This window comes from Macrobrachium nipponense, chromosome 28, assembly GCF_015104395.2.
Source record: "Macrobrachium nipponense isolate FS-2020 chromosome 28, ASM1510439v2, whole genome shotgun sequence".
NCBI classification, from domain to species: Eukaryota; Metazoa; Arthropoda; class Malacostraca; order Decapoda; family Palaemonidae; genus Macrobrachium; species Macrobrachium nipponense.
The window spans coordinates 55,473,337-55,498,033 of NC_087217.1; the positions used below are offsets into that span (position 1 = coordinate 55,473,337).

Consider the following 24,697-nt stretch of genomic DNA (forward strand, 5'->3'; position numbering starts at 1 on the left):
CTTCGACGCGACTACCGTCTTAGCCACCGTGGAACGCTAGCCGAGCTCTTTGGCTTGGCCGCAGTTCGAGGCTGCCCAGAAGCCTTCGAAACTGCCTGGTGTACCCAGACGGTCACTGTCGTCAGTGCGCTGTCTGTCCACCGCAGCGTCCACCATCTCTCCTGGGAAGAGAGACGTTGGAACTCCGTAAAGGTCCGTTTGCGGAGTCCCAATGCCGCTTCACGCCCAGCCGCCTGGAAACTTGAGTAAGGCAGCGTCCCTACGTCGGAGAACCAGTTGGCCCACAGGTTTACCGTCTGGTGGGCAAGGAAGGAGATGGCTCTTCCCCCAGACTGGCAAAGTCTCCTAAAGGCCGAGTCATCTTCGGGAGAATTCCCCCGGATGTTGGCTGCGACCTTAGATACTGTGAGGGACCACAGATCTATCCAGGAGACGCCTGGAAAGCTGTCATGGCAGTGGATTCCAGGCCGAGTGCCTCTTGCTGCGAGAACCATAGGTTCTCGGACAGGAGCTGCTGCAGATACACACCCGGCGTTAGCCTGGCTAACTCCGGGTTTACCTGTTTTGGGCGGCATCGGGTCCTCAGATGGCACGTAAAAACGCCGCTGTCGCAGCAGAGGAGGTGGAAGCAGCTTGCTCGACCTGCCAGACTTGAGAGAACCGTCTTGCCTGGAGACAAGAGATTCTACCTGGTCCAGCACTGAGTCGGCAAGCTCAGACCGCGGCAAACCCACCGTCGGTCTGGGTTCCCTCTTCGGGCCCCAGAACGACTCGAGCCGGGACGTGGGCTCGGATGGTGGGAGCGGCGATCCTTCCCCAAGGTCGTTGTGCTGACGAATCAGCGCAATTACCTCGGCAAAGTTCCTCTGAATCTCAGGAGTGACTGCATCCTGCGGAGTAGGACCATCCAGTCCCTCGAACAGGAGCAGCTCCCGAATATCCTCCCCCCTCGAGGGGGGGACAGCGACAGACCCCTCTCGGTCTCCTCCAGCCACTGTGCATACGACCCTGGCCGGTCCGAGAACCGTGCCTGGTACGTAGGACGTCGTAGTGGGATCCTGAGGGGCGCACCCCTCACGATCACTCCTCAATACCTCGCTCCTCCCGGTGTAACCCGAGGAGGTTGAAGGTATGGGAGAGGCAGACCTGACGCTCCCTCCTCGCTCGCTGGCAGAACCAGTGGGCTTGGAGGACTGCAGGCGATCGTCAACCCCCCCGCGGTGGCGATCGAGCTGCAGGCCTGGTCGAGCCGTCTCTCTGTGGAGAACGGCTGGACTGAGCACAGCGGCCCCGGTCTCGTGTCAGAAAGAGCTGGTGCTGGTGGCCGTACCCGATCGCTCTCTGTGAGAGTGACGGTCAGGCGACCGCGGAGCTCCACTGTCACGGTGAGACCGGTGCAATATCCTCACGGCGCGTCACGTCGCTGGTACCGAGCCGTGGCTGGGTGCCGGCGGAACGGGGGACCTCTTCCCAGCCTCAGCCCGTGGCCGGTCGTGGACCGTCACGTCAGCCCGGGTAGCCAGCTGGTCGCTGCGAGAGCGAGAGCTGGTCTGGTGAGAGTCGCGTGAGCGGCTGTCACCAGTCTTCCGCTCCGTGCCGTGAAACCTGACGCTGAGCTGGCTCAGAGGTCTGGTTTCCTAGCTGCACGGTCGCTGGTAGGCGACCGTACACTCGGAGTACCTCTCGCGAACGAGAGGCCGAGACGGATCCTGCTGCCGTGGTCGAACCACTAACAGCAGGCGAGGAAGTGCCGGTGTTAGCCGGCACCCCTCTGGTCCCCGTAGTCTTCTTCCTTGCGGAAGAAGAGACGGGTCCTGCCCCCGAAGGAGCAGGGTGACCAGCGGAAGAACCCCCGTCTCACCGGAGCGAGACGGGCCCTTAGAAGCTCCCGAAGGAGACTTCTTAGGGGGGGAGGAGGCGACCTTCTTCTTCTTAGGCTGTGGAGCCTTAGAAGATGAAGGGGAGAGGCGGCAGACGAAGACGACGACGAAGAAGACGATGAAGACGACGACGACACCTTCCTCCTCTTCCTCTTCTTCTTCGCTCAGCTTCCTCAGACCCGATGTCAGATCTGTCATCCAGGGCGGAGCCGGGGCTGCTGTTGCCGAAGCAACAGGGCCCGGACGCACCTGTCCGAACAGATCGGCATCGGGAGCAGCGGCGCCACGAACAGGAACAACGTCAGCAGGTGCAGGCATCGCAGGAACAGATACAGGAACGGCAGCAGTGGTCGGCAACATCACATCCGTAAACAGTGGCTGGGCAGGTACGGCAGGCTGTACAGGCAGACCAGGTGGACGGACCAGCGGCACAGACATCCTAGGTACTGGTGGGAGGTCCAGGGGCGAGCTCTTCGGGCACACGAAGTCCGGTCGAGGCAGCACGGCAAACCCAGGCAGCGGCATCACACTCCCCCGTGGTACCGCGATTGGCCCCTGCACCGATGTAGTTGGTGTAACAGAGACCGCGTGCGGGGTGTACACCAGGTGAGGAGGTGAAGCATAGCCAGGAGTTGACAGGGTCGTGGTAGTGGTCGTCACCGTAGCATGCATGACCGCCACAGAGCCAGCGAGATGGTAGAGCAGCCCCTGGACACTCGGCACGCCCTGCAGACCCAACGATGCCCACACCTGTCCGAGGTCGTCCTTCGCGGCAACAGCACCTGAGGAAGCAAAGGTCGGTGATTAGCAGGATCCCTACCCGTCCGTGCGATGTAGACGAACGGATAGGAGGGACCCAGAATACAACTCAACGTCGGGGTATCTCGCGCCCTCCTCCACACTCGACAGATCGGGTGAGAGAAGGACATAGAAACCCCCCCCCCGAAGTGAAGGCGCCAAACGTGGGAGCTGATCGGGCGGGCAGGAAAAGAAGACGAAGTGTCCGTAACCAAAGGAGTCGCGGGAGAGCTTTCCGACGACTCCTTTGCAGGCCTTCGCTTCTTCCTACCTTCGTACAAGCCCCACTGCGCTTCCGACCAAGACATACAAACTTCACAGGGCTCGGCTCGGGTACATTCGCGGCCCCGACACCGAGCGCACAAAATATGGGGATCAATTTCTGGAAAGGAGCGGAACTTACCGCATTTACGCCCTTCGGAACCCGGGCACAATCTCCGGAGGGTAGTGGGGCGTGGAGACTCCATAATTGATCAGCTTAATTTCACAATTTGATGAAAAGAAGGGAATGATTGTACTTACAATGATTACTCAACACAAACACAACCATACAACCAAGGGAAAGCAAACGACGAGAAGGTCGGGCAAGAGAGCGTTGGAAACAACACAAACGTCCCACTCGCTCTGAGGCCGAAAGCAAAGTGATTTCTTGTTTTACCTCCCCAGTCGCGCGCACGGCGCCTGTCGGACAAAGCAGTTAACTACCGCAACCCATTGTTCGAAAGCTTATACGAATATCCAGCTGCCGCAGTACCCTTTCCTATTGTAAAAGGACCGAAGGTTTGTATGCCGTGTCGGAACAAAGACATTTTTTAGCTAAGGTCTAAGGGATCCACAAGCATGTAGGGCCATAAGATGCTGTGACTTCAATATGGTTAAGCTAGGATGTGCCCATATACGTAATCATTAATGGACAACTTTCATGCTGTTTATTTTTTTCTTTGTGACTTAACCATAAATTTATTCGGTATACCACTTGCTCCTTTACATATGGAGCCATATTCATTATGAAGTACTTTTCAATTACAGTTCAGTTTAATGCTACTGCCCTTTTTCTATCTCCTATATAAATTAAAAAATAACATAAACCTGTAAAGAATGTTTTGCCCCGCAATTTTCATTAGTTTACATAACCTATATGATTATGGCATGTTTGGTCTGCTCCACAGTACAGGACTATTACATACTGTTGTAGAATTTTAGCATCCCTGAATCTCTACGATCTGATTTTCCAGGGAGTCTTGCCATCTCTTGTTTAACAATGAAACTGTTGTGTTGTATTGATTGTTGAACCTTTCGTAATTGTTTGTAATGGATACGTATAACTACATTCTGTAAAAATTACAAAAACAGTGATAATTTTTGTGCTTCACATTAAATAGTGACTCCATGCTATTTTATGTACATTATACATTAACTGTCCAAAAGATATTTATACGGCTCCTAATAGGTAACTGAGGTAATTCTTAGCAATAGAGGTAATTCTTAGCAATAACTCCGCACGGACTGCAAGGAACATTCCCATGAATACGACAGCCAATAAGAATTGGGGCATCAAATGTATTCCGCTTGTTTAGTACCAGCTTCTGGGTTTTCCTATTGGATTTTCATGTTTTGAATTACTCTAATTGTCAAATATAGTATACCTTGTTAAATCATCACACCAACTGGAACCGATAATAAATGATGTTTAGTAAAGTTAAAAAATCTTGTGATGCTGGAAGAAGAGTAAATTACTGTATACTACTGGCATATATATTCTATGATGTTCAAGGTGAAGACAGGTAAAGAGGTTCACTCTCCAGGCCTGGAAAGGGTCTGGCACCCTAAGCTGGGGGTAGGTTTGGTATGGAAGGCTAGGTTAAGGTACGTAGTACTATAGCCTAGTAGGCTACCTGTCTTTCACCCATTTCTAATCTGACTCCATTCCTGATAGATAAGAAGGGGCAAAATATTGTGGAGTAACTAACTTTCCCACAGAAATGAATGTCAAGTTCAACAGAATCAGATGAAAACCTATTTTGAAACAAAATTTCCAAGACGAACTCGATTACTACTCAATTTATTATATGTATTGTTTGTTTGTAAGGTGCTTTTACATTGCAAGAAACCAGTGGTTATTCAGCAACGGGACCAATGGCCTTCCGTGACTTCTGAACCACGTCAAGAGTGAACTTCTAAGTAGCTATCACCAGAAATACACATCTCTCACTCCTTAATGGAGTGGCCGAGAATCGAACCCGCGACCACCGAGGTGGGACGCCAACACCATACCAACCACGCCACTGAGGCGCTTCAATTTGTTATACTACTCACTTGGTCTGGCCTAGGCTACCCCTTAACTAGCTACCTAGTAGGCTAGTAGTACCTAGTAAGTACTAGTAGCCTACATTTCAAGGAAATAATTAACCAGACCTAACTTCACCTACTAACTTTAACTTGGCCTAAGGTGGAGGGAGGGGGGGGACTTAGCACCTCCAGACCAACCCTCCTCCCCGGTGCTGTGAGCCATGAATCCTCCAACTGCATAGGCCTTAGGCTACCTAGTACTACCCAAATCAAGGCGATGGCTCGTGCACTTTGCCTAGGACAATATAGTAAATTGGATTATGATATGTGGATTACTAACGTAATAGGCCTCTTCTAAAACACTATAAAGTAACGCCTTACACAGCTAGGTATCTAGCCTAGCTAGTAACATTTGCCTTAGCAAGACAGCCTAACTACTACATTTAACGTCAGTTCTCCCTAATAGCCTAGGTAGATCAGGCCGACCATCACTATGTTAGCCAGGCAATGGGAATAAATAAAAACTACCTTATAAACACTACTACAGGTTACAGAACATGCAGGTTTCGACGCGGCCTACGTGTACATTTATCAACGCGTCTCCTAACATTTCTCGGCCGCGTTGCTACGCAGGGCGGCAACACCGTACCCTACGCCTGAATATCAATATATTATGGTCTATTAAAGAGCATGAAATGCGTAATAATTGGATATGCAATGCAGTGCAAGAAACGGCCAACGTAAACTCACAGCTTAGGCCTATGCTGGTCAGTTTAGGTCAATCAATTGCCGACAGCCTACGGATGCAATCTCAAGTATTCCCTTTCTATTAACTTACGACAAGCTTATTTATCTTGACTCTCAATTTACCTTTCAACGTACCGACGGAAGGTTAAATTGCCAACTGATCACAAGATTTTACTGAGAATTTCAAATAAAAACAATACGAAATGGAACAGGCGACTCGTGGTTCTTGAAGCTTTGTGGTCCCTAGGGGGAGACTGGACTCACTGGAGTACTCTGGGGCCTGGAGGGTGGCGGTTGGGGGATGGGCTTAGGAAAGACCTTTGCATTTCAAGTGAATTTTCTCATTTTAAATTCCTGTTATTTATTCAGTGCTTAATTTGACACTGATTTCACCTCATACATTATTTAATGTTTCTTTTCATTATATATTATAATGATTCTACTGTTGAAACCCAAAGTACACAGTTCGAGCACACTGCACTGACAGTTACACGAAAACGTTTATACGTTAAATTGATTTTCTACTTTTTAATCGTTGCTTTTTTTATTCCCTCGATTATTTGAGACTAATTTAAATAGATATTTAATATTTTTTCATAATTATGATTTTTACTTCAACGTCAAGGATTCTTCTTCTTCCTTAACGTCGATGATGCAATGCGCTCTGAGGATAATTTATAGCAGCAATGAAATGATATCTTATCAAAAGGCACGGTGCTCATTATGTTTACCAGTGCAATTTGTACACATTACAGGAAAAATAATTTTTTGTTTTCTGTACAGAACTAATGGTATTTTCCTTGTTTTGATCCTTAATTTCCCAGACGTTAATAATCTTATTCATTCAAGAAAATAATAAAAATTCTACGCTTTCTGCAATTTTGACTATTAGTCAAAAGAAAAATAGTACAGTTATTTCTTCAGCATTACACACTCTCTCTCACACACACTCTAAGCTCACGTAAACTCGGCTGAATTTTGAATGAGTCCCCAGGCAGACAACTATACGCCTGCGTTTCATAATGTACACAGAATGCTCACAGGCAGCGTGGGGTGCACCATGGTTGAACGCCCTGTAAAGATAGACACACACACACACACACACACACGTATACACACAGCACCATCACCTCTATCTTGCACACATTCTCCTATTGCCTAGATGTTGAGGCTATCCTTTGCAATACTTCTTCTGCTAAATCTATCTATACTCTGGGTCTTCCAGTCATCCTTCCTCTCAACAATTCCAAATTATGAACTCTTTCTGCCAGTCTGTCATCTATTCTTCTCACATGATAAACCATCTCATATCACCCATTTAATTCCACATTTATCACCCGTTCAAATGTTCTTATACCACAGTTATCATATTGGCAATTTATTTTTACACCTCCCGCCTTATTTTCCGTTCACACTCAGCTGAGTTAGTCCATTCATAAATTCTAACTTTGACTTCCATAGACATTCTTGGGTTTCCCTCAGTCTGTCATTCTCATCATACCAATATCTGGCGTCTTCCCCTTAGAAAAAGTTTAAGGGGAGGATGTTAAACTAGTTAGATACTAGTGCCTGGTATGAATGAGAAGGAGTCATACAGAGCCACAGAGGTCAGAATGACCAACAGATAGCATGATCAAGGTGAATGTACTACATGTCTGAAGTCTTTACCTTAGTGTTTTTACCCTCAAGTAAAAAGTAAGCTACAATATTGAATAGTGCAATTACTTTTGGTTTCATATTTCACTTTAAAGTGAATGTCCCGATACAGCAACGTAGATTTAAAGTTTAAACATATACTGCGCTCATGTTGCATGCAATATTTCTGGGAAAGCTACCAGAGAGTGAGGTTTTAGTTCATGTTGACTTATTGATTTCTAACAATAATTATAGGTCTCACTACTCGTTGTTTCCAGAAGCTTTATTGGAACTGCGCTGAATCTTTTATTAGCTATGTTCCATATGTGAGCCTCCCATTTTGATCAAATTAATACTGTGTAACTAATAAAAGCTGGAAAATTGTTACATAACATTATTGCTTTAGATAATTCAAATTGCCAACCTCCTTGTTCCTTATGTTTACGGTTTACCTTCTCGAAAAAGTCTTAGCGGCCGCTACGGTACCGGGAAGGGATATCTACCAACCGGGTGTCCGGTCAGACAGTTTACTGGTTGACGTAAATTTAAACAGTTTTTAATAGTTTTATTAAATATGACAGCCCTCGGAAGAGCTATAAGATGTACGTCAAGGTATCTAATAAATAGAAAATACCACGGGAATATAATTCTGCAACACCAAAAGTGCAACATTCACAACCCAATTGTCAGGTAGGGAGTTCCTAGCCTTACCTAATATAGTACTACCTATTACTAGGTAGTACTATATTAGCCTACTAGGTATTACTACTAGCTACCTACCTACCTACTAGGCTATGTAAAAGGTCCCGTTGACGGACTAGCTATCATAGCTATACCTAGTAGCTATAATACCTATTAGGTATAGGCTATATAGGCCTAGACTTAGTATTAGCTAAGCAGGTGAAATTACTTTGGTACTAGGCTAAAACGTGACGTTATCTAGGTAGGTAAGTAGCTAGTAGCTGTTCTAGTAAAATAGTAGCTAGGTTCCTAGCCTACCTACTATAGGCTACCTACTGCAAGGCTACCTAGCTACTACCTAGTGTAGGCAGAAGAATAGCCAGAGATCTACCCTAGACCCCCATACTTAAACATGTAAAGGCGTAAATGTAAGAAACACTTGATACTAGCTAGTATAGTAGTATTAATGATACAAATAGGCCTGACCACTCCCAACGCTTTAGGCTAACTTGTTTGTCCCCAGACTGCAGTTCCTTCCACCAGTTCCCTCAAGTACTAGGCTAGGTAGCCCTATAACCTGGTACCTAGGTAGCCTATGTGGTACTGATATATAGGCCTACTACTCATTGTAACTTCACCTTCTCTGATGCATTCTAACCTAACCTAGTGTTGGGTCTTACTTGACCAGGTGGAGTTTAGATTAGGGTAGATTTATAGCTAGTACCATTCCGCGGTGGTCTAGACTATGGCATTTGCGATTTTCTAGGATGCAGCTTTAGGTAATTCTAGTTCTGGTTATTTCTACAGAAGCAGTCCGCACGGACTGCAAGGAACGTAACTGTGGATACGATATCCACTAGGGTCTGGAGCATCTAATGTATTTCGCCGTGTTTAGTACTGGCCCGTGGGGGGTTAATACAGTCGTCCGAATAAATATTACTTTAAATTCTTGTTCAGTAGGTAAAACTGCATTGAAAAACTGCAACTGCCATAGTCTAGGCCGCCGTGGATAAGTACCCTAGATCCACCTAGTTCTGCACGGACTGCAAGGAACGTAACCACGGATATGACGTCTGCTAGGGATTGGGGCGTCCAATGTATTTCGCCGTGTTTAGTACTGGCCCCTGGGGGTTAATCACAGTCATCCAAACAAATATTACTTAAAATTCTTGTTCAAGAGGTAAAACTGCATAGAAAACTGCAACTGCCATAGTCTAGGCCGCTGCAGAATAGAACTATAGATCTACCCAGTTTTACCTCCTGAACAAGAATTTTAAGTAATATTTATTCGGACAATTGTAATTAACCCCAGGGGCCAGTAATAAACATGGCAAAATACATTGGACGCCCCAATCCTTAGTGAATGTCGTTCTGCGGTTACGTTCCTTGCAGTCCGTGCGGAACTGTTCTGTAGAATTACCTAGATTAGCCTCTTTTAATGATTTTCAAGGAAATGAGCATACAGTGAACCCTCGTTTATCGCGGTAGATAGGTTCCAAACCCGGCAGCGATAGCTGAAAATCCGCGAAGTAGGGACACCATATTTACGTATTTATTTAACATGTATATTCAGACTTTTAAAACCCTCCCTTTACAGCATTTTTAGCGTTGAAGGCTACACTGAAACTTTTACTCTCGCATCACAGTACAAACAAACAGACGAGAGAGAGAGAGAGAGAGAGAGAGAGAGAGAGAGAGAATCATAAGTCAATCACTCTCCTGCAAGAACAGTAACATATATATATACTAATTTGTGAAATGTCAAAGTGTGGTCCACATTAGCTGTAAGTCACCTAGTTTGCTAACAAGTGGTATAAAACTTGTTAAAAGTTTTATGTGGTACCTCTTCATTACAGACCTGAGGATAAGGATGCAATTCTGGATTTGTTTCCTGCGGCCACATCCCATTACTTAGATGGTGCAGGTCACTGGTTACATGCAGAGAAGCTGCAAGAATTTCTTAACCTTCTGGTGCCTTTAATAGAAGGATGAACTTGAATCTTTTGTAATTCCTTTGTTTTTGATAAAAGATGCTTGTTGTTAAAGAAAAATGGGATTATTACTTGCAGATGCTGAAAATAACAAGCGTCGTAACCCTGGAACATGCGTCGTAACTCTGGAACATGCGTCGTAACCCTGGAAATAACGTCTTATTGACAAGCGTCGTAACCTCGGAACATCGTAAGCCGACACAGTCATAACCCGGGGACTGCCTGTATACGCTAACATTGTTCAAATGATGGTGGATTGTCTGTGGTTAGAGCGGCCAGTCATGTGATTGCCGCCATATTGTATTTCAAAACTGCCATGAAAACATATTTTACGAAGAGCCCACATGCTTATTTTAGTTAGTATGGGGCTTTCATATATCACATTATGTTGACGAAACTTCAATCTTTTGAATGGTATGCTTAAAGTTGTAATTGTATTCTTGTTTCACCAATTAAATATTGAGTTAATAAGGCCTGGCCAGCGCAATGACGATGGATTGTCTGCGGTTGTTTACCCTATAACACAGTACGTATATAATGCACTAGCCTAGATGTGAGATAACTTGAAAATATACCAAAATAATGTGAGACATTTACCATCTTTTGTTTGTTTTTACACAGAAAAACTCTGCAGAACACCATGTTTAGACATTTAGACCAGCCCCTGGGTCCTGGGTGAATAGTGTAAAAATATAAGCATAAGATGGCAAATATTTCAAATTTTTTGGTAAATTTTTCAAGCTCTCACCTCTGCTGCATGATATAGGGCTACACCCTTTCTATATTGTTTAGTAAAAAAAAAATTAACTAAAACAATATCTCAGTGTGAAGCTCTTCCTTAGAATTACTTTTATTTGATTTGAAAGATGGGCCTATTTCGAAATACTAAAAACAACTTTTTATTACTCATGCATAAGCATATTTTAATTGAAACTGCCATTCATTACCACAGAAAAAAGTCAGTTTGTTAAGTTTCTCAATGCAAGTACATATCACATCTTGACTTACTGTTAAGTAAGATTCACTAGCCTATGTGTAGGTTGCAGTTGATATTGGGTTTATTAACTAGTTTTTGTTTTTTTATTTCCCTTATTGGGAAGCTGAATACTTTTGGTCAAAGTTTGTTTATAATTAGGTATAAAAATACATTTTACTTTATGGTATAGTCTCTGCAATTCTTATTTGTTGTCATAGTCTATTGTTCATTATCATATACTCTACTTTTGGGATGTTAATTTATGTTTTGATAAAAAGAATTGTAGGCAGCTCTATTAATGTAAGTTTACTTTAAGTAGATGTTACTTGCCATCGATATGAACAGAGTTCATTTTGATTGTTACAGTACTGCATAATAAAGGTTTGAGTCTTTACAGGTATGCTCCAGTGAGCATGGCATATGCTTCTTATCAAATGACCAACCCTCGGAAGATGAGTCAGGAGCCACCAGTTATTATTATGCATGGATTGCTGGGATCCAAAATGAATTGGAAATCACTTGGAAAGGCTATCAATGCCAAGACAGGAAGACTTGTAAGATCAAGATTACTTATTTCAGTATTTTTATACAGTACCTGTATAGTACAGGTGGTCCGGATATCGGTAGGGGTTCCATCTCTGGCCAGGGGCCATAAAGCAAAATTCGCCAATAAGCGAAGCATGAAAGTCTAAGGGAGTAAAACATGCTTAAAGCGCCGATAAGCAGTTATTGGCGCCATAAGAGCGCCATAAGTTATGCTTTACTCCCTTAGACTTTCATGCTTCACTTAATGGCAATTTTCGCTTTATGGCGCCTCCAATAATCACTATGGTGCGCCATGGTGGGCTTATGGCGCACCATAGCAGAGGGGTGGCTTATGGCACCGATAATTGAATGTTTCGCTATAAGAAACCTTATTTTTTAATGAATATTTTCTGAAGACCTCCATAAAACAGAAGCACCATAGATCGAAGCAGCTGATAACTGGGGACCACCTGTATAGGATGTTTATCTAGTACATATAGCTATTTATGAAAATTAGTGATATACTTCACTGTATTTCTTCGTCAACTTGAATTGCAAGAGTCATAGATAAACATAAGAGTTAATAATAAAACCACATTACAAGTATCTTAAGACTGAGAATGAATGAGCAATGGAAAAACTGGATTTTTTTTTTTCTGTGTTTTTTAGTATATTACAGTAAATTAAAAGTTAATTTATATCTTATGATTTTCTATAGGGTGTGTTTCTTGATTGTTACTACATATTTCATCAATACTTCCTTAAAATTTTTATATTTTTATTGACACTATGCATTTCAACTGTTTAGGTGTTGAGCCACGTACTGTACAATCTTTGGAGCAAGATTTGCCCTTTTAGCTAATATGTACGCACTGTACTTTCATTTTGCTTATATAGTAAATTAGAAGTTTTGAAGCAATTTGGGAAAAGCAAAGGGACCTACATATGGTATTCATTGACCTTGAAAAGGCTTATGACCGAGTCCCGAGACAAAAAGTATGCGAGAGTCTGAGGCAGAAGGTGGTGACAGAGAAGTACGTGCGATTGATACAAGAGATGTACTAGAATGTATATACCAGAGTGAGGAGCAGTGTTAGGGAGACAGGGTTTTGAGGTGAGAGTAGGATTACACCAGGGGTCGGCTCTGAACCCATTCATCCATAACATAGTGATGGACGTTATAATAGAGGAAGTAAGGGAGGCAGTACCATGGAACACAATGTATGCGGATGATATTGTTCTGTGCTCAGAGAGCAGGGAAGATCTGGAAATGAAATTGGAAAGATGGAGACATGTACTGGAGGACAGAGGAATGAGAATAAGTAGATCTAAGACAGAATATATGTGTACCACCAATGAGGGAGATGATAGAGAAAGTATTCAGCTTGGCGGGGAACAATTAAAGAGAGTTAATAAGTTTAAGTATTTGGGATCCTTTGTTAATGCTGGAGGAAGTATGGAAGAAGTAAAACATCGGGTACAGGCAGGCTGGCACAACTGGAGTTCTTTGTGACAAAAGAGTAACAAGACGGTGATAAGAACAGCAATGCTGTATGGTACGGAAACAGCAAGCATGAGAAAAAGAGAGAAGATGGATGTGACAGAAATGAGAATTCCTAAGTGGATGTCTGGGGTGGCAAGAGAGGATAGGATCAGAAATGACTATATATGGGGGTTGACTATGGTGGTGGAAGTATCAAAGAAAGTGCAGGAGGGGAGGCTGAGAAAGAGATGGAAGGACTGTGTGAGAGGAGACTTATATGAGAAGGGAATTGATGAAGCAGAAGCACAGGATAGAAATAGATGGAAACAGCTAATCCAAAACGGCAACCCCATATAAAAATGGGAACCAGCTGGGAAGAAGACTAAAAAGTAGAATTTTTCTTTTTGAAAAAAATATAAGTAGGTGTTTGGAAGAAAATTTAATTTTTATGTAAGTTGATGCATTTTCTTTATTTCAGGTGTATTCAGTGGATGCTCGTAATCATGGCGATAGTCCGCATACACCTGACATGAGTTATTCATTGATGGCAGAAGACCTCCTGTATTTCTTACAAGAGAGAGGTATAGAAAAGGCTGTGCTAATGGGACACAGCATGGGTGGGCGTACAGTCATGGCTGCAGCTTTAATGGAGGTATGGATATTCAATGGAAAACTTGGAAGTTGATTATAATGATTTTATTTAGGTCTTATGATTGGTAATTAAATGTTTAAATGGATGTATTTAGTATAGATAGGATACTTTTAAGTTTGTGTTGTTGAGGTATAAGGCAAACTAGAAACTAGACAAAATGTTTGATATCTTTATTTTTATAGTATGGGTAAATAAAAGGGTTGGTCATGTTTTAAAAAATGTATATAAACAAAGTTTAAAAATGTATATAAACAAAGTATTTTTCAACTTTCTTTTGGAGCAAAAAGGAGTGACTGCTAGGGGGATGGTATATACAGTGTGTGTTCTGTACGTTCTGTTAGTGCTTGCTTTTGACTTTTATTTTTACAACATTAGTGATAAAACGAGTGAGCTCTATCAATTATTTTTGGTTTGTTTGAATATCTGAGAATATCTATGTTTGGTACCAATTAAACAACTGTGGTTGTTGTATCATAACTACTTAATGTATGAAAGTTACTGATCCGAAATATACTTTTTATAGTTTTTATTTAAGAGTAGGCATAACAGAGTAGCACGATGAAGGGCACCAGTTTTTAGTAACTTCAGTTATATATATGATGCCAAAGAAGGTAACAATGTGCCATCCTATTTTCATATTTTGGTACTGTGATTTACATGGCAAATTGCACGTGGTATGATTGAAGAATCTGTTTATACAAGGTTTACTTGTTTGTTTGCTAACATTGTATATTATTGGAGTTTGAAATTTTCAAGATAATCCTTAAGACTGTGCTGTTATTGAGTTTGAAGGAATAATTATTTTCAGCCCAGCATAGTTGAGAAACTAATCGTTTTGGACATCTCTCCACTGAGCACTTCAAGCAGTATATCATCTCTTCCATTATTTGTTGAAATAATGAGAAGAGTGGAAGTTCCTCCTGATCTAAACATGCCCCAAGCAAGGTCATATGTCGATGATTTGCTTTCAACGGTTGTACAGGTATGTGTCCCACAACTGTAGTTACATTGTAATTTGTTGTTTACTGAAGAGAGTCACTTTGAGTCTTGGATTCATTGGGATCTATACTGAAGATTCTTTGGTTGAAATAATTCCTGTGTGACTGTCGTTACTCAGGTTTTATTGTGGCCTCATACAGGTACTTCTTGTAATTTTCTTTAGACATTTCTAAAAGCATAAAATACATTGAAGGTCATATGTTTTATACTGTATATTAATAAAATGATTACAACGCAAAATTTAATGACATCTTAGATTCAATGACATTGAATTATTGCATGCATAATAATACTGTGTTTATGAAAGTTTATGAAAAATCTTGGGAACTAATTGTTGGATATCACTTTGTCCTGAAAGTGTCATACTTTAGATACAATACTGTAGTCTATATTTTACTTTACTCTGATAGTGTAGTTAAACATAGGGTATGATTGTCAGTACAGGTATTTTGAAAAGTTCAGTGTAGAGGGAATTAAGTGTCCATCCAAAGTACAAACATTTTTGTACTTTGTTGTTTTGAAGTGTTTGGGAAGCATGATTAAATAGGAGGTTTACTTTAATTGTTACTATGATTCAGTGAACTGTGAGCATTTTCTGTTTTTAAACTTAACATTTATCATTCTCTTTGCATGTTATTTGGCTTCTTTGCTATTTAGGTATATGGTTGAAGAGCCACAAAATTAAGTTTTTATAATATATAAAAATATTGAGCAGTAATTTGGAGTATTTTGAAGCATTTTTTGTGTGTATCACACAAACTAATTAATTTCCACAGGAGAGAGGTATTCGTCAGTTCCTGCTCACCAATTTAGTACACACAGGGACAGGTTATAGCTGGCGGGTCAATATAGATTCTATTGCCAAGAATTTTAACCCTCATATATCAACGTTTCAAATTCCTACAAGAACCGTGTTTGAGGGGGAAACTGCATTCATTGCTGGCAGTTTATCAGACTATGTAAGGTAAGTAAATGCATCCTGTGCTTAGATTTAGTAGATTGCTACTAATTTGCAAAATTCATTCTTGTTTTTTTTTTTCTTATTGTTTGAGGTTAACCCATTCATGTGTTTCTAGACGCATGGTATAACTACTTTAAAGATGATGATGATGGTGATGATGCTGATGCTGGGTGGTGGTGAGGGAGACAATATCCCCTCCTAAGAAAAATGGAAAAGAATTTATGTTTCTTCAGAGATACTAAGACTGTATTTAATTAGTTGGGAATTGGGGAATAGAGGTGTATTAAATGTTTCACTTTACAAATGAAAGGAAAAAAAAAGTGATCAGAACATGTACGTAATAGGTAAGGGCATGATTACTGTGCTGTTTTTAACAAATTAGCACTTTTAGTATGCTACATAAAATAATTAATGTATCTACTGCTTGGGAGGAACATTTGAAGCAGTGAGATACAACCTATTATGTAGAGCATAAGCAAATTGATTCAAGTAGGGGTGCTTTTGTTTTGAAGAAGCAAGTCTAGACAGCTGAGCATAGTGGTGCAAATCTATATCCATATAAATAAAAATGAAAATGTTCGTTTGTTCAAAATCTTTAATCTCCTAAAGTTCTTCACCGATTACTTTGAAATTTTGACACTACATTGCATTCGAATAAGCATGTATTTTTATAATGGGTTTCATCCTACTTCCTCCCTCCAAAGGGGGTGGGGGTTGACAGAGAGAGAATGAGAGGGAGAGGAAGTGAGAGAGAGTAGACGGGGTATTAGGGAGAAGAAAGAGCAAAAAAGACAGAGAGAGAGAGAGAGAGAGAGAGTTGGTATTAGTGAGAAGAAAGAGACTAATTGTTGGAGAGAGAAAGAGAGAATAAGAGAAAGGAGCGAGAGGAAGAGGAAGAGAGAGAAAGTAGAGGCAGTGTTAGGTAGGAGGAAGATGGAAAAAGTGAGTGAGAGAGAGAGAGAGACAGAGAAGAGTGGTTGTTTAGGAGGAGAGAGAGAGAGAGGGAGAGAGACAGTGATGGTTGGAGAGAGAAAGAGAGAGTAAGAGAAAGGAGCTTTCTCTTTTCTTCTTTTCCATAACCAGACTGAGCCACAGCAACACGTGACCGGGTACAGCTAGTACTCTATATACGTATATGAAAGTGTAGGCTTGTATGTTAGGAAAAATACAAATTACTTTTTAATCCAGTATTTTTCTTGAGACTTATAGGCAAGTTGCACATATGCTTAGAGATGTTTGGATAAAATCTCCAAACAGCAAACAACAACTAAACACACTAGGTAGGCTCATGCTGACTTACCATGTTCTTTGCAAGGTGGTGAGATTATGTTACATATATTATTATTGTTGTTATTAGAAACAGTTATGTACCTTGCAGGACAGATTATTGAACCTATGAACTTTATATCGGTTTCCAAGTTAAATGGAAAGTTTTTTTTGTAGATCTACATTGAAAATAACTGAAGTGATAATCAGAGGAGCCTTTTAAAAAAGTTCAGAGTGAATGAAATAGTTTTATTCAAATCCAGAAGTGTAAGTATTTGTGGTGTATGTCAAAAAAGTTTGTTGATAGGAAAATTATAAAAGATAAGTAACATTGAACAGCATTTTGGAGTGTCATAAGAATCTGAAAGAATAGATATAGAACTGGAAAAAAAAATAGAATAAGCTGATAAAAAGAGCCAATTGAAAGATATGTTGTAAAGGAAAAAATGAAAGCTTGATCCTTGGGAATTGTAGGATTAATGACTAAAGATTCTGCAGAGTTCTTTAAAGAGGTTGACCTGATATGGAAGGTATAGAATGGATCACATACAGATAGAGTTTGCTGAATCTATGCTCCTAAGTGGGATGAACTGAGAGATATTCCAATTCAGGTAGTAAAGAGTGACTCACAGATTCAAGGTATAACTGCAGTTAAAATAAAGGCATATGGATGATGGTTGAAACGTACGTGGTAAATCTTGTTGAGAAGTTGTTGACCTTAGTTGTATTCCTGAGATGTAAGGTACATAGTTACTGGTGTTTATTATAAAACAAATGGGTATTAACCCAGTATGTATCGACCTCTTTGGCTTGTTGTCTACGTGTCACCTACTCTGAGGTGCTGGCAATAAACATAGTGGGAGGTCTATGGGGTGCCATGTTAAGTACTAGCTCCTTGGGGATCAAAGTATTATACACTGATTTCTATCTTGTGTGGTCAACAAATTATAATAATAAACAATATCTCCTTACACCCGTCTACCTTACTTAGCATGAATTTAGCCAGGACTTTGACAAAGGTGGATATATATCAGGTTTATACCAAACAAATGTATGTATATAGTACACATATTACACAAGACAAATTGAGGTCCTGTGTTTTGTTAAACCATTCAGACTGAAATGACAGGTATGAGGCTCGAAAAAATTAAAAGTTCTTATTTCTTTATTATTCTGTGTAGGGAGGTGGGAAGTTTTATCGGTTATTTTTTCTTTCCGACTTGCTTTTGCAGCAGTTAATGTGGTCTTAGCATAAGAGAGGACTACCGTATGGGGTTTTTATGTTTTCCTTATTTTATGTTAGCGAATATAAGCCTATCCTAATAAGATATTGTATTTGGCTAATATTATCACAGAGGAGAAAAGTAGAAATAGAATTAACACTAGATATAAGATAACAGTCACCATTATGGAATTGTGTCTTTGGGATTACATATTCTTTCTCCAGTATAGTCCAAAGATTTGAAGTTGGGAAGAAAGATTTTTATGTTGAGTGCAAACAATTGAAGATGTCTGGAATGAAAACAAAATCAGATTATGTATGGAGGGTAAGTCCTTGTCATTGACATGCTTATGAAAAAATGAGTAAGAAGGAAGTGTCTGAGAAGGCAAAACTCGAGGAATGCATGGCAGAAATTGGAAAAGGAGCAGGCGTTGCTTTGCAGCTGGATAAGGATGTACTAGAAAAATCTTGGATTCAGGTGAATTGGACATCTTGAAAAAAATAAAGGACTCTTAGGAAAATAAGTTCCTCGTTGGACAAGTGGTTTTCGTGCTTGGCCACCAATCCAGTGGTCCGAAGTATGCTCGACCCGGCCAACGTGGAATCAGAGGAATTTATTTCTGGTAATAGAAATTCATTTCTCGATATAATGTGGTTCAGATCCCACAATAAGCTGTAGGTCCCGTTGCTAGGTAACCAATTGGTTCCTAGCTACGAAAAAATATCTAATCCTTCGGGCCAGTGGTCTGGTAGAACTAAGATATACTTAACTTAGTGGAAGTGAAACATGACTCCATGCTGTTTTGATAAGAGCATCTTGACTTGCATTAACTTAGATTCCCCATTTTGATTCATTTGCTTTTGGAAGCATCAAATTAAAGTTGTTGATCATTAACTGGGATAATTTTTCCTTATTTCTTTGGTTTGATAGATAACAGAGGCACACAGTGTCTTATACTCTGAGGATTAACTAGGACAAAATCATTAATGGACACTGCATACATTTTCTTACCTGGAATAGCAACAATATATTTTTACACTTCTTTTTAAAAATGTCTCAAAAGAATAGAAGGAATGGACAAAAGCTAACAGGATTGTTTGCCCTTGGCACCATATTTATATACTAATTTCTGAAATGTCAAAGTGTGGTCCACATTAGCTGTAAGTCACCTAGTTTGCTAACAAGTGGTATAAAACTTGTTAAAAGTTTTATGTGGTACCTCTTCATTACAGACCTGAGGATGAGGATGCAATTCTGGATTTGTTTCCTGCGGCCACATTCCATTACTTAGATGGTGCAGGTCACTGGTTACACGCAGACAAGCCGCAAGAATTTCTTAACCTTCTGGTGCCTTTAATAGAAGGATGAACTTGAATCTTTTGTAATTCATTTGTTTTTGATAAAAGATGCTTGTTGTTGAAGAAAAATGGGATTATTACTTGCAGATGCTGAAAATAACAAGCATTTGTTAGCTCTTAGAAAACATCATCAGAGATTCTTTTTTACAGATACGGGTAATGTCTACCTACTTTTTGTTAGCTGTCGTGATTAGTCATTTTATAATTTGTTGCATTTGGTGACTTGAATTTTTTGTTGCACATAAGTTGGTTTTAAGCTTTGCCTGTGTAAGTCTTGGGATCTATTTTCATACAATTTCCTGTTCATTGGTCAGCCCTAGAACACACAATTATTACACACTATTTTTACACAGTTGCTTGATTAAAGTACTTAATCATAATTTTGTCATGATAGAGATGTACAGTACATAATTCTAATGGCTGTGGAATATTCATATTGCTATTATAGCCTTTGCAAAATAAAGGATTCATCATAACCAGTATGTTGTGGTAAAGCTGCCAAAATAAATAAACAAGGTAGTGTTTTTGCTGTGTCACACATTCTTTTGATTAGAACAAACCAGCATGAGCAGAAAACATAACATTCTTAGTGTAACAGACAATATTTTTGTATCTTACAACAATGAACGGAGAGATGAAATGCTAAATTTGATTTCTTTCTCAGATAGATATTATTATGTAGTTTAGCAAGGCCTTTGAACTAGAATTTTCAGGTCACAGTCACAGGAAAATAAGACTTTGTGTCTTTTATAATGTACATTGCATAATATTGACGTACAGTACTCTTTAAAATAATAAACAGGGTAAAACCACCCAGTTTATTATTCTGATGAAAAAAGAATGGTACTTTTGAGGGTGAATGAATTGAGACAAAATAATACACTGGCTTTGTGATGTTTGCGTCTTTGGTGAGCATGACATTCCCATTTTTTATTGTTCAATTTAAGGGTGACTGCCATCGTGGATAGCATTTCATGCCTGACCCCATTATTGTTCTCCCCACATTTCACTGAGTTGCACTGTGGAAGGTGGCTATTGTTCATTTATTCACTATATCTGTGGTGCCAGCCCAAGAAGAGTCTATATAAGACTCGGAGGTCTGGAAAAACTAACCCCTCTTATTATTATGTACTATTATTACATATTATCTTTGGTTTGAAGGCCAGGTTCCTTTAAAGCTATTATCCGGTCAATACCTTCAGATGATAAGTCTTTAGTTTTGCCCGTAGTAAATGAACAATTGCCACTTTACACCGTGCAACTTGATGGAAATGTGGAGAGAACAATACCAAGGTCATGCATGAAATGCTATCCACAATGTTGGCCACCCTCAAACTGAAGGATAAAACATGGGAATGTCATGCTCACTAAGGATGTGTAAATGTCACATTCACACTCATACCATATTTTTTTCGCCAGAATAATACAACGGGCGACATTACTGTGTTTATTATTTTGACGAATACTGCACAAAACAGTTGTTCAAAGAAAGAAAAGAAAATGGGAAAATGTTGATATTTTAAATTTATTTTTCCTTACCCATTTTGCATCTTTTTACCTCCCTCTTTGAAACGCTTGAAGGATGGCAGATGCCACTGTCTGTTTGTCCGTCCATCCAAAACTTTTTCAGTCATTAACCTGAGAACTATATCTTGTTCATAGCAGAATTTGGCACAAAAAGCAGCTGAAGGGACTGATGTAAAGTTATGCCAAGCATGTAATGTTATTCAAGGCTTGGATTCATTTTTACAATATGTTATGAAGGCTGATGCAGTGGCAAATTTTTGGTGTTAGGATTATTTAGTAATTACCTTTTGACTTTACTTTTTTTATGATATGTGTACATTGTACTCTTGGAATAAATGATAAAGCAAAAGGTCTTACATTGGATAATGTATTTTTCCATTAATTCAGTGTTGTTGAATGTATAGGCTGTTTTATTCATTTGTTATGGATCAGAGTTTTAGTCAACAAAAATTGAGAATTTTGGAACTTGACATGTTTTAAATATCAACATTTACATAAATCAGTTAGTCTGGTAGAAGTCAAGGTTGAAATGAATGGCCTCTCAGTTTTTAGAATACGTACTGTAGTATAGTGTTGCAGGTGTAAGACATAAGACTTCTTTCTAAATTAAGCTTGTAAAATGGTTTATTATTCAGTCTGAAATTTTTTCAAACTGTATTTTACCTCATCCAGCTGTGTCCAAAATGTTGCACCATCTTATTTCTGATACTCTTTACAGTCAACAGGTCAAACAGTATCCATTTATAATACTTGGGTAATCTCATTTAGTTTATAGTATTGTGGTATTGTTGTGAACCAGCAAGTCATTGGTGGTATAGGGAAATTTATCATTCATTAATTTGGTTTTATTAATAATTTAGGCATATATTTAAATAGAAATGACTTAGCTATTGTTTCAAATATGTTATTACCTTCAAGAACCAGTTCCATTTGTAGCTTCATCACATGTCTTCCTGCAGTCGTCTAAGTGAATGGGAAGTCCTTGGGAAGCCTCGTAAATTTTAAGATAAGATTAGGAGAGTTGTATATTGGGTTTTTGTGACATTTGTTATGAATCTTTGTCTGTTGAACTTGACTTCCCTATTTCGTTATTTATACCTAAATTAAAATTTAAGTTTTATTCCTAATTACATTAAATTAGGTGAAGACATAAAGTAAATTTGTCAGTTGAAGGGGATTATGGAGGATGTAAGTCCAAGTAGTTTTGAATTATACTGGTAGTTGAAAAATCTTTAAGCCTTTTAATTAATCATTTTCTAAATTCTGGTGAAAGTACTGCCCTCCAGTCACAAAGTGTCAAGTTGAACTATATTTGTATAGTCATTTTGTTTTAGTGATGTTCTGAATATACAGATGTTAAGGTTCTGAATATGTATACAGATGTTAAGGTTTTGTGCCCACACAGAAAGTAAAGATTCAGAAACGTGTGTGCTGAATGCAGCATACTGAATTGCTGGAAGTATGTACTGTTATAGTATGTGAGATTATTTTCACACAAGTTTTGAACATGAAGTGATTTGACATTTGGCAAAGGAGTCATCTTATCAGTATTACACATTACAGATGAAGGTGAATTATTTCTGTGTTCAAGTGCCTGATGGTATCTCATGAAGTGTTTGTAAAGAATCTTTATTTAGATGCCTAGGTGTCACTTTGTAGTCCATGTAATATATTGTAAAACTTGTAAATATGATGAAAATAAAGTTGAAAAAATAAAAATGAATTAAATGTGCTTTGATTTTTAATGATCCTTAAAGATTACTGGTAATTTTGCATTTGTTCCTGTTTTAGAAGTGTATTCCTTTATACTTATAGCTAAATAGTGTTTGTGCTGAACTGGGGTGGTATATAATAGTAGTTTTTCCAGTCCGTGATAATAAAATACTATGTGTATGTCTTTTGATGTTGATCAGCTGCAAATGGCAAGTCCTGAAGAGAAAGCCTCAGAAGAAATGTCAGAATTTTTCACCTTTTTAGTTTCCCCAGTTTTCAAGGTTTGATTGATGTAATTATGGAATATGGACAATACAGTACACACATGCACTTAGTATTTACTTTGCTCAGAGTCTGAGTTTGGGAGACACCTACAGTGAGCCTTGCATGGCACACCTGTAAACTAATGTTGGTTCTCTGCTGTGTCCCATAGTCCCAGCTGCATTTCTTTATTTTATTTCTCTTCCATTCTCTCTGGCCCCTCTCCATGTACCAGAGCAAAGCATGTTGGTGAAGCCAAAGTGCTTAGGTAAAAATTAGTGCTATTGCAAAGATGACTGTAGGGTTTTCAGTCCTAGGGTCACTGAGCATTTTTGGGGGGTTTGTCAAGCCATTAAATTCTTAAAATATGTAAATGTAGTACTAGCTCAATTTCCGAATCTGAGGTATTGCCATTATATACCTATGTCACTACTGACAACAAGTAAATAGTACTGGATGATCAGCACCCAAAATATTCACCTTATATTGTTATCTGATGCTGAGTTATATAGATATATGGTTAAATGGTGCAGATAAGATGAAGAATTTTTATTTGGACAATATTGTAATTTGAACATGTATTTCTTACAGTATATTACAATACTGGAAAATTTTTACTATATACTTCCCTAGCACATAAATATGTATATACATGTTTCAATTTCAGCACAATATTACATTGGGTTTATGACGGAATTATTGTATTCTTGGTAGTGACATGAATCCTTGAGACTTTTTTTTCCTGTGCTGTAAGTATTTTTTTCACTAATACTACAAAATTTTGGACTGAACTTTCTTTTTTAATTACCACTTGCAACAGAAAGAAAACTTCTGGATGGTGAAAAAATTATCAAGAATTGGTCTATACCCAGGAGAGAAGTTCCTTTCTAAGGCAATCAGTTTTAGAGATGGGGGAACAAGAGGTATGTAAGATATGTGCTTGTAGAACACAGGGGTCAGTACTATAGTACAGTAAGGTTGGAAAAATAGATGCATAGTTGGATGCAGAATAGATGTACAGCATAATATTGCTTTTTGTTGTTGATTGACATTTATGAATTGATAGTAGGGTGGGGGAGGATCAGTTCAGTGCATTTAGTTTCTGGGAAGTCCAGAGGGTTAAAGTTGATTTATTTATTGGTGGGTTTAAATGTTCCCATAGCCGTCATTAGGTGAGGATAGTCTCCCGGTACCTGTTTTAAAATATCAAGAAATATTTTAGTATAATTCAAAATTGAATTTATAAATGTTTGTTATTAAGAGGAAATGATAATAGTAACTATCATAGTACACTATCTTTTTTTAAGAAAAAATCACTGATTCATTATTGCATAAATCATTCAGTAATTTTGTTGTGAAACAAAGTCATAAAAATTCTTTATTATGCAACTCACCCACTTGAGCAATTCATTTATCTGGACTACATATCACTCATGCTATTTTCGTGCACATAATAAGTTCTATATATAGGTATATATATCCATCATCCTCTTAGGAGTCATCTTAACAATGGGGTCTGGAGAGTATTTATACTTTTATGGCTATGAATTTTTATAGTTTACTTGGTGTGGCTAAGTACATAAGACTTTTTCAGTTCCTCTTCTCATGGCCATATTTCCAATTATTGCTTTGGTTTTTATTGTTCTTGTCCTGCCCAAAGCACTTACTTCATTGCTTTAATGTGATTTTAAACTTTCCTTCTTGAACTTTAAAGAGGGTTTATTTTTCTCGC

At 39.5% G+C, this 24,697-nt stretch overlaps 2 protein-coding genes across 7 annotated transcripts in view; one reads left to right on the forward strand and one right to left on the reverse strand.

The window, feature by feature from the left end:
• The window catches only part of LOC135201749 (uncharacterized), a 76,485-nt gene extending 70,478 nt beyond the window's left edge, over window positions 1-6,007 (reverse strand). Inside the window, exon 1 of one of the 4 annotated variants that reach the window (XM_064230970.1) lies at window positions 5,850-6,007. The gene's annotated coding sequence lies outside the window, so the exon portion shown is untranslated. Of the gene's footprint in view, window positions 1-5,495; window positions 5,617-5,717 lie in introns of those variants that run through there. The other 3 variants (XM_064230969.1, XM_064230968.1, XM_064230971.1) reach the window with 3 other exon arrangements.
• Window positions 6,008-7,806: 1,799 nt separating this feature from the next.
• Window positions 7,807-22,723, forward strand: LOC135201751 (sn-1-specific diacylglycerol lipase ABHD11-like). 3 transcript variants are annotated; one of them, XM_064230975.1, is made up of 7 exons: window positions 7,887-8,039; window positions 10,100-10,547; window positions 11,395-11,551; window positions 13,484-13,657; window positions 14,466-14,639; window positions 15,433-15,620; window positions 19,339-22,723. In XM_064230975.1, exons 2-7 carry the CDS (start codon window positions 10,438-10,440, stop codon window positions 19,472-19,474), a joined length of 939 nt encoding a protein of 312 aa, XP_064087045.1. In that variant the 5' UTR covers window positions 7,887-8,039; window positions 10,100-10,437; the 3' UTR covers window positions 19,475-22,723. The 3 variants fall into 3 exon arrangements, with proteins under 3 accessions (XP_064087044.1, XP_064087045.1, XP_064087046.1); XM_064230974.1 differs by lacking the exon at window positions 10,100-10,547 and having other exon boundaries at window positions 7,807-8,039; XM_064230976.1 differs by lacking the exons at window positions 7,887-8,039; window positions 10,100-10,547 and adding an exon at window positions 8,130-8,296.
• Window positions 22,724-24,697: the final 1,974 nt, after the last annotated feature.

Coding starts and splice junctions, on each gene's coding strand:
- LOC135201751 (XM_064230974.1), top strand. CDS start 7,924: ATGACAGCCCTCGGAAGAGCTATAAGATGTACGTCAAGGTATCTAATA. Junction 8,040..11,394: donor ATTCACAACCCAATTGTCAG/GTAGGGAGTTCC, acceptor GAGTCTTTACAG/GTATGCTCCAGTGAGCATGG. Junction 13,658..14,465: donor TGGCTGCAGCTTTAATGGAG/GTATGGATATTC, acceptor AATTATTTTCAG/CCCAGCATAGTTGAGAAACT.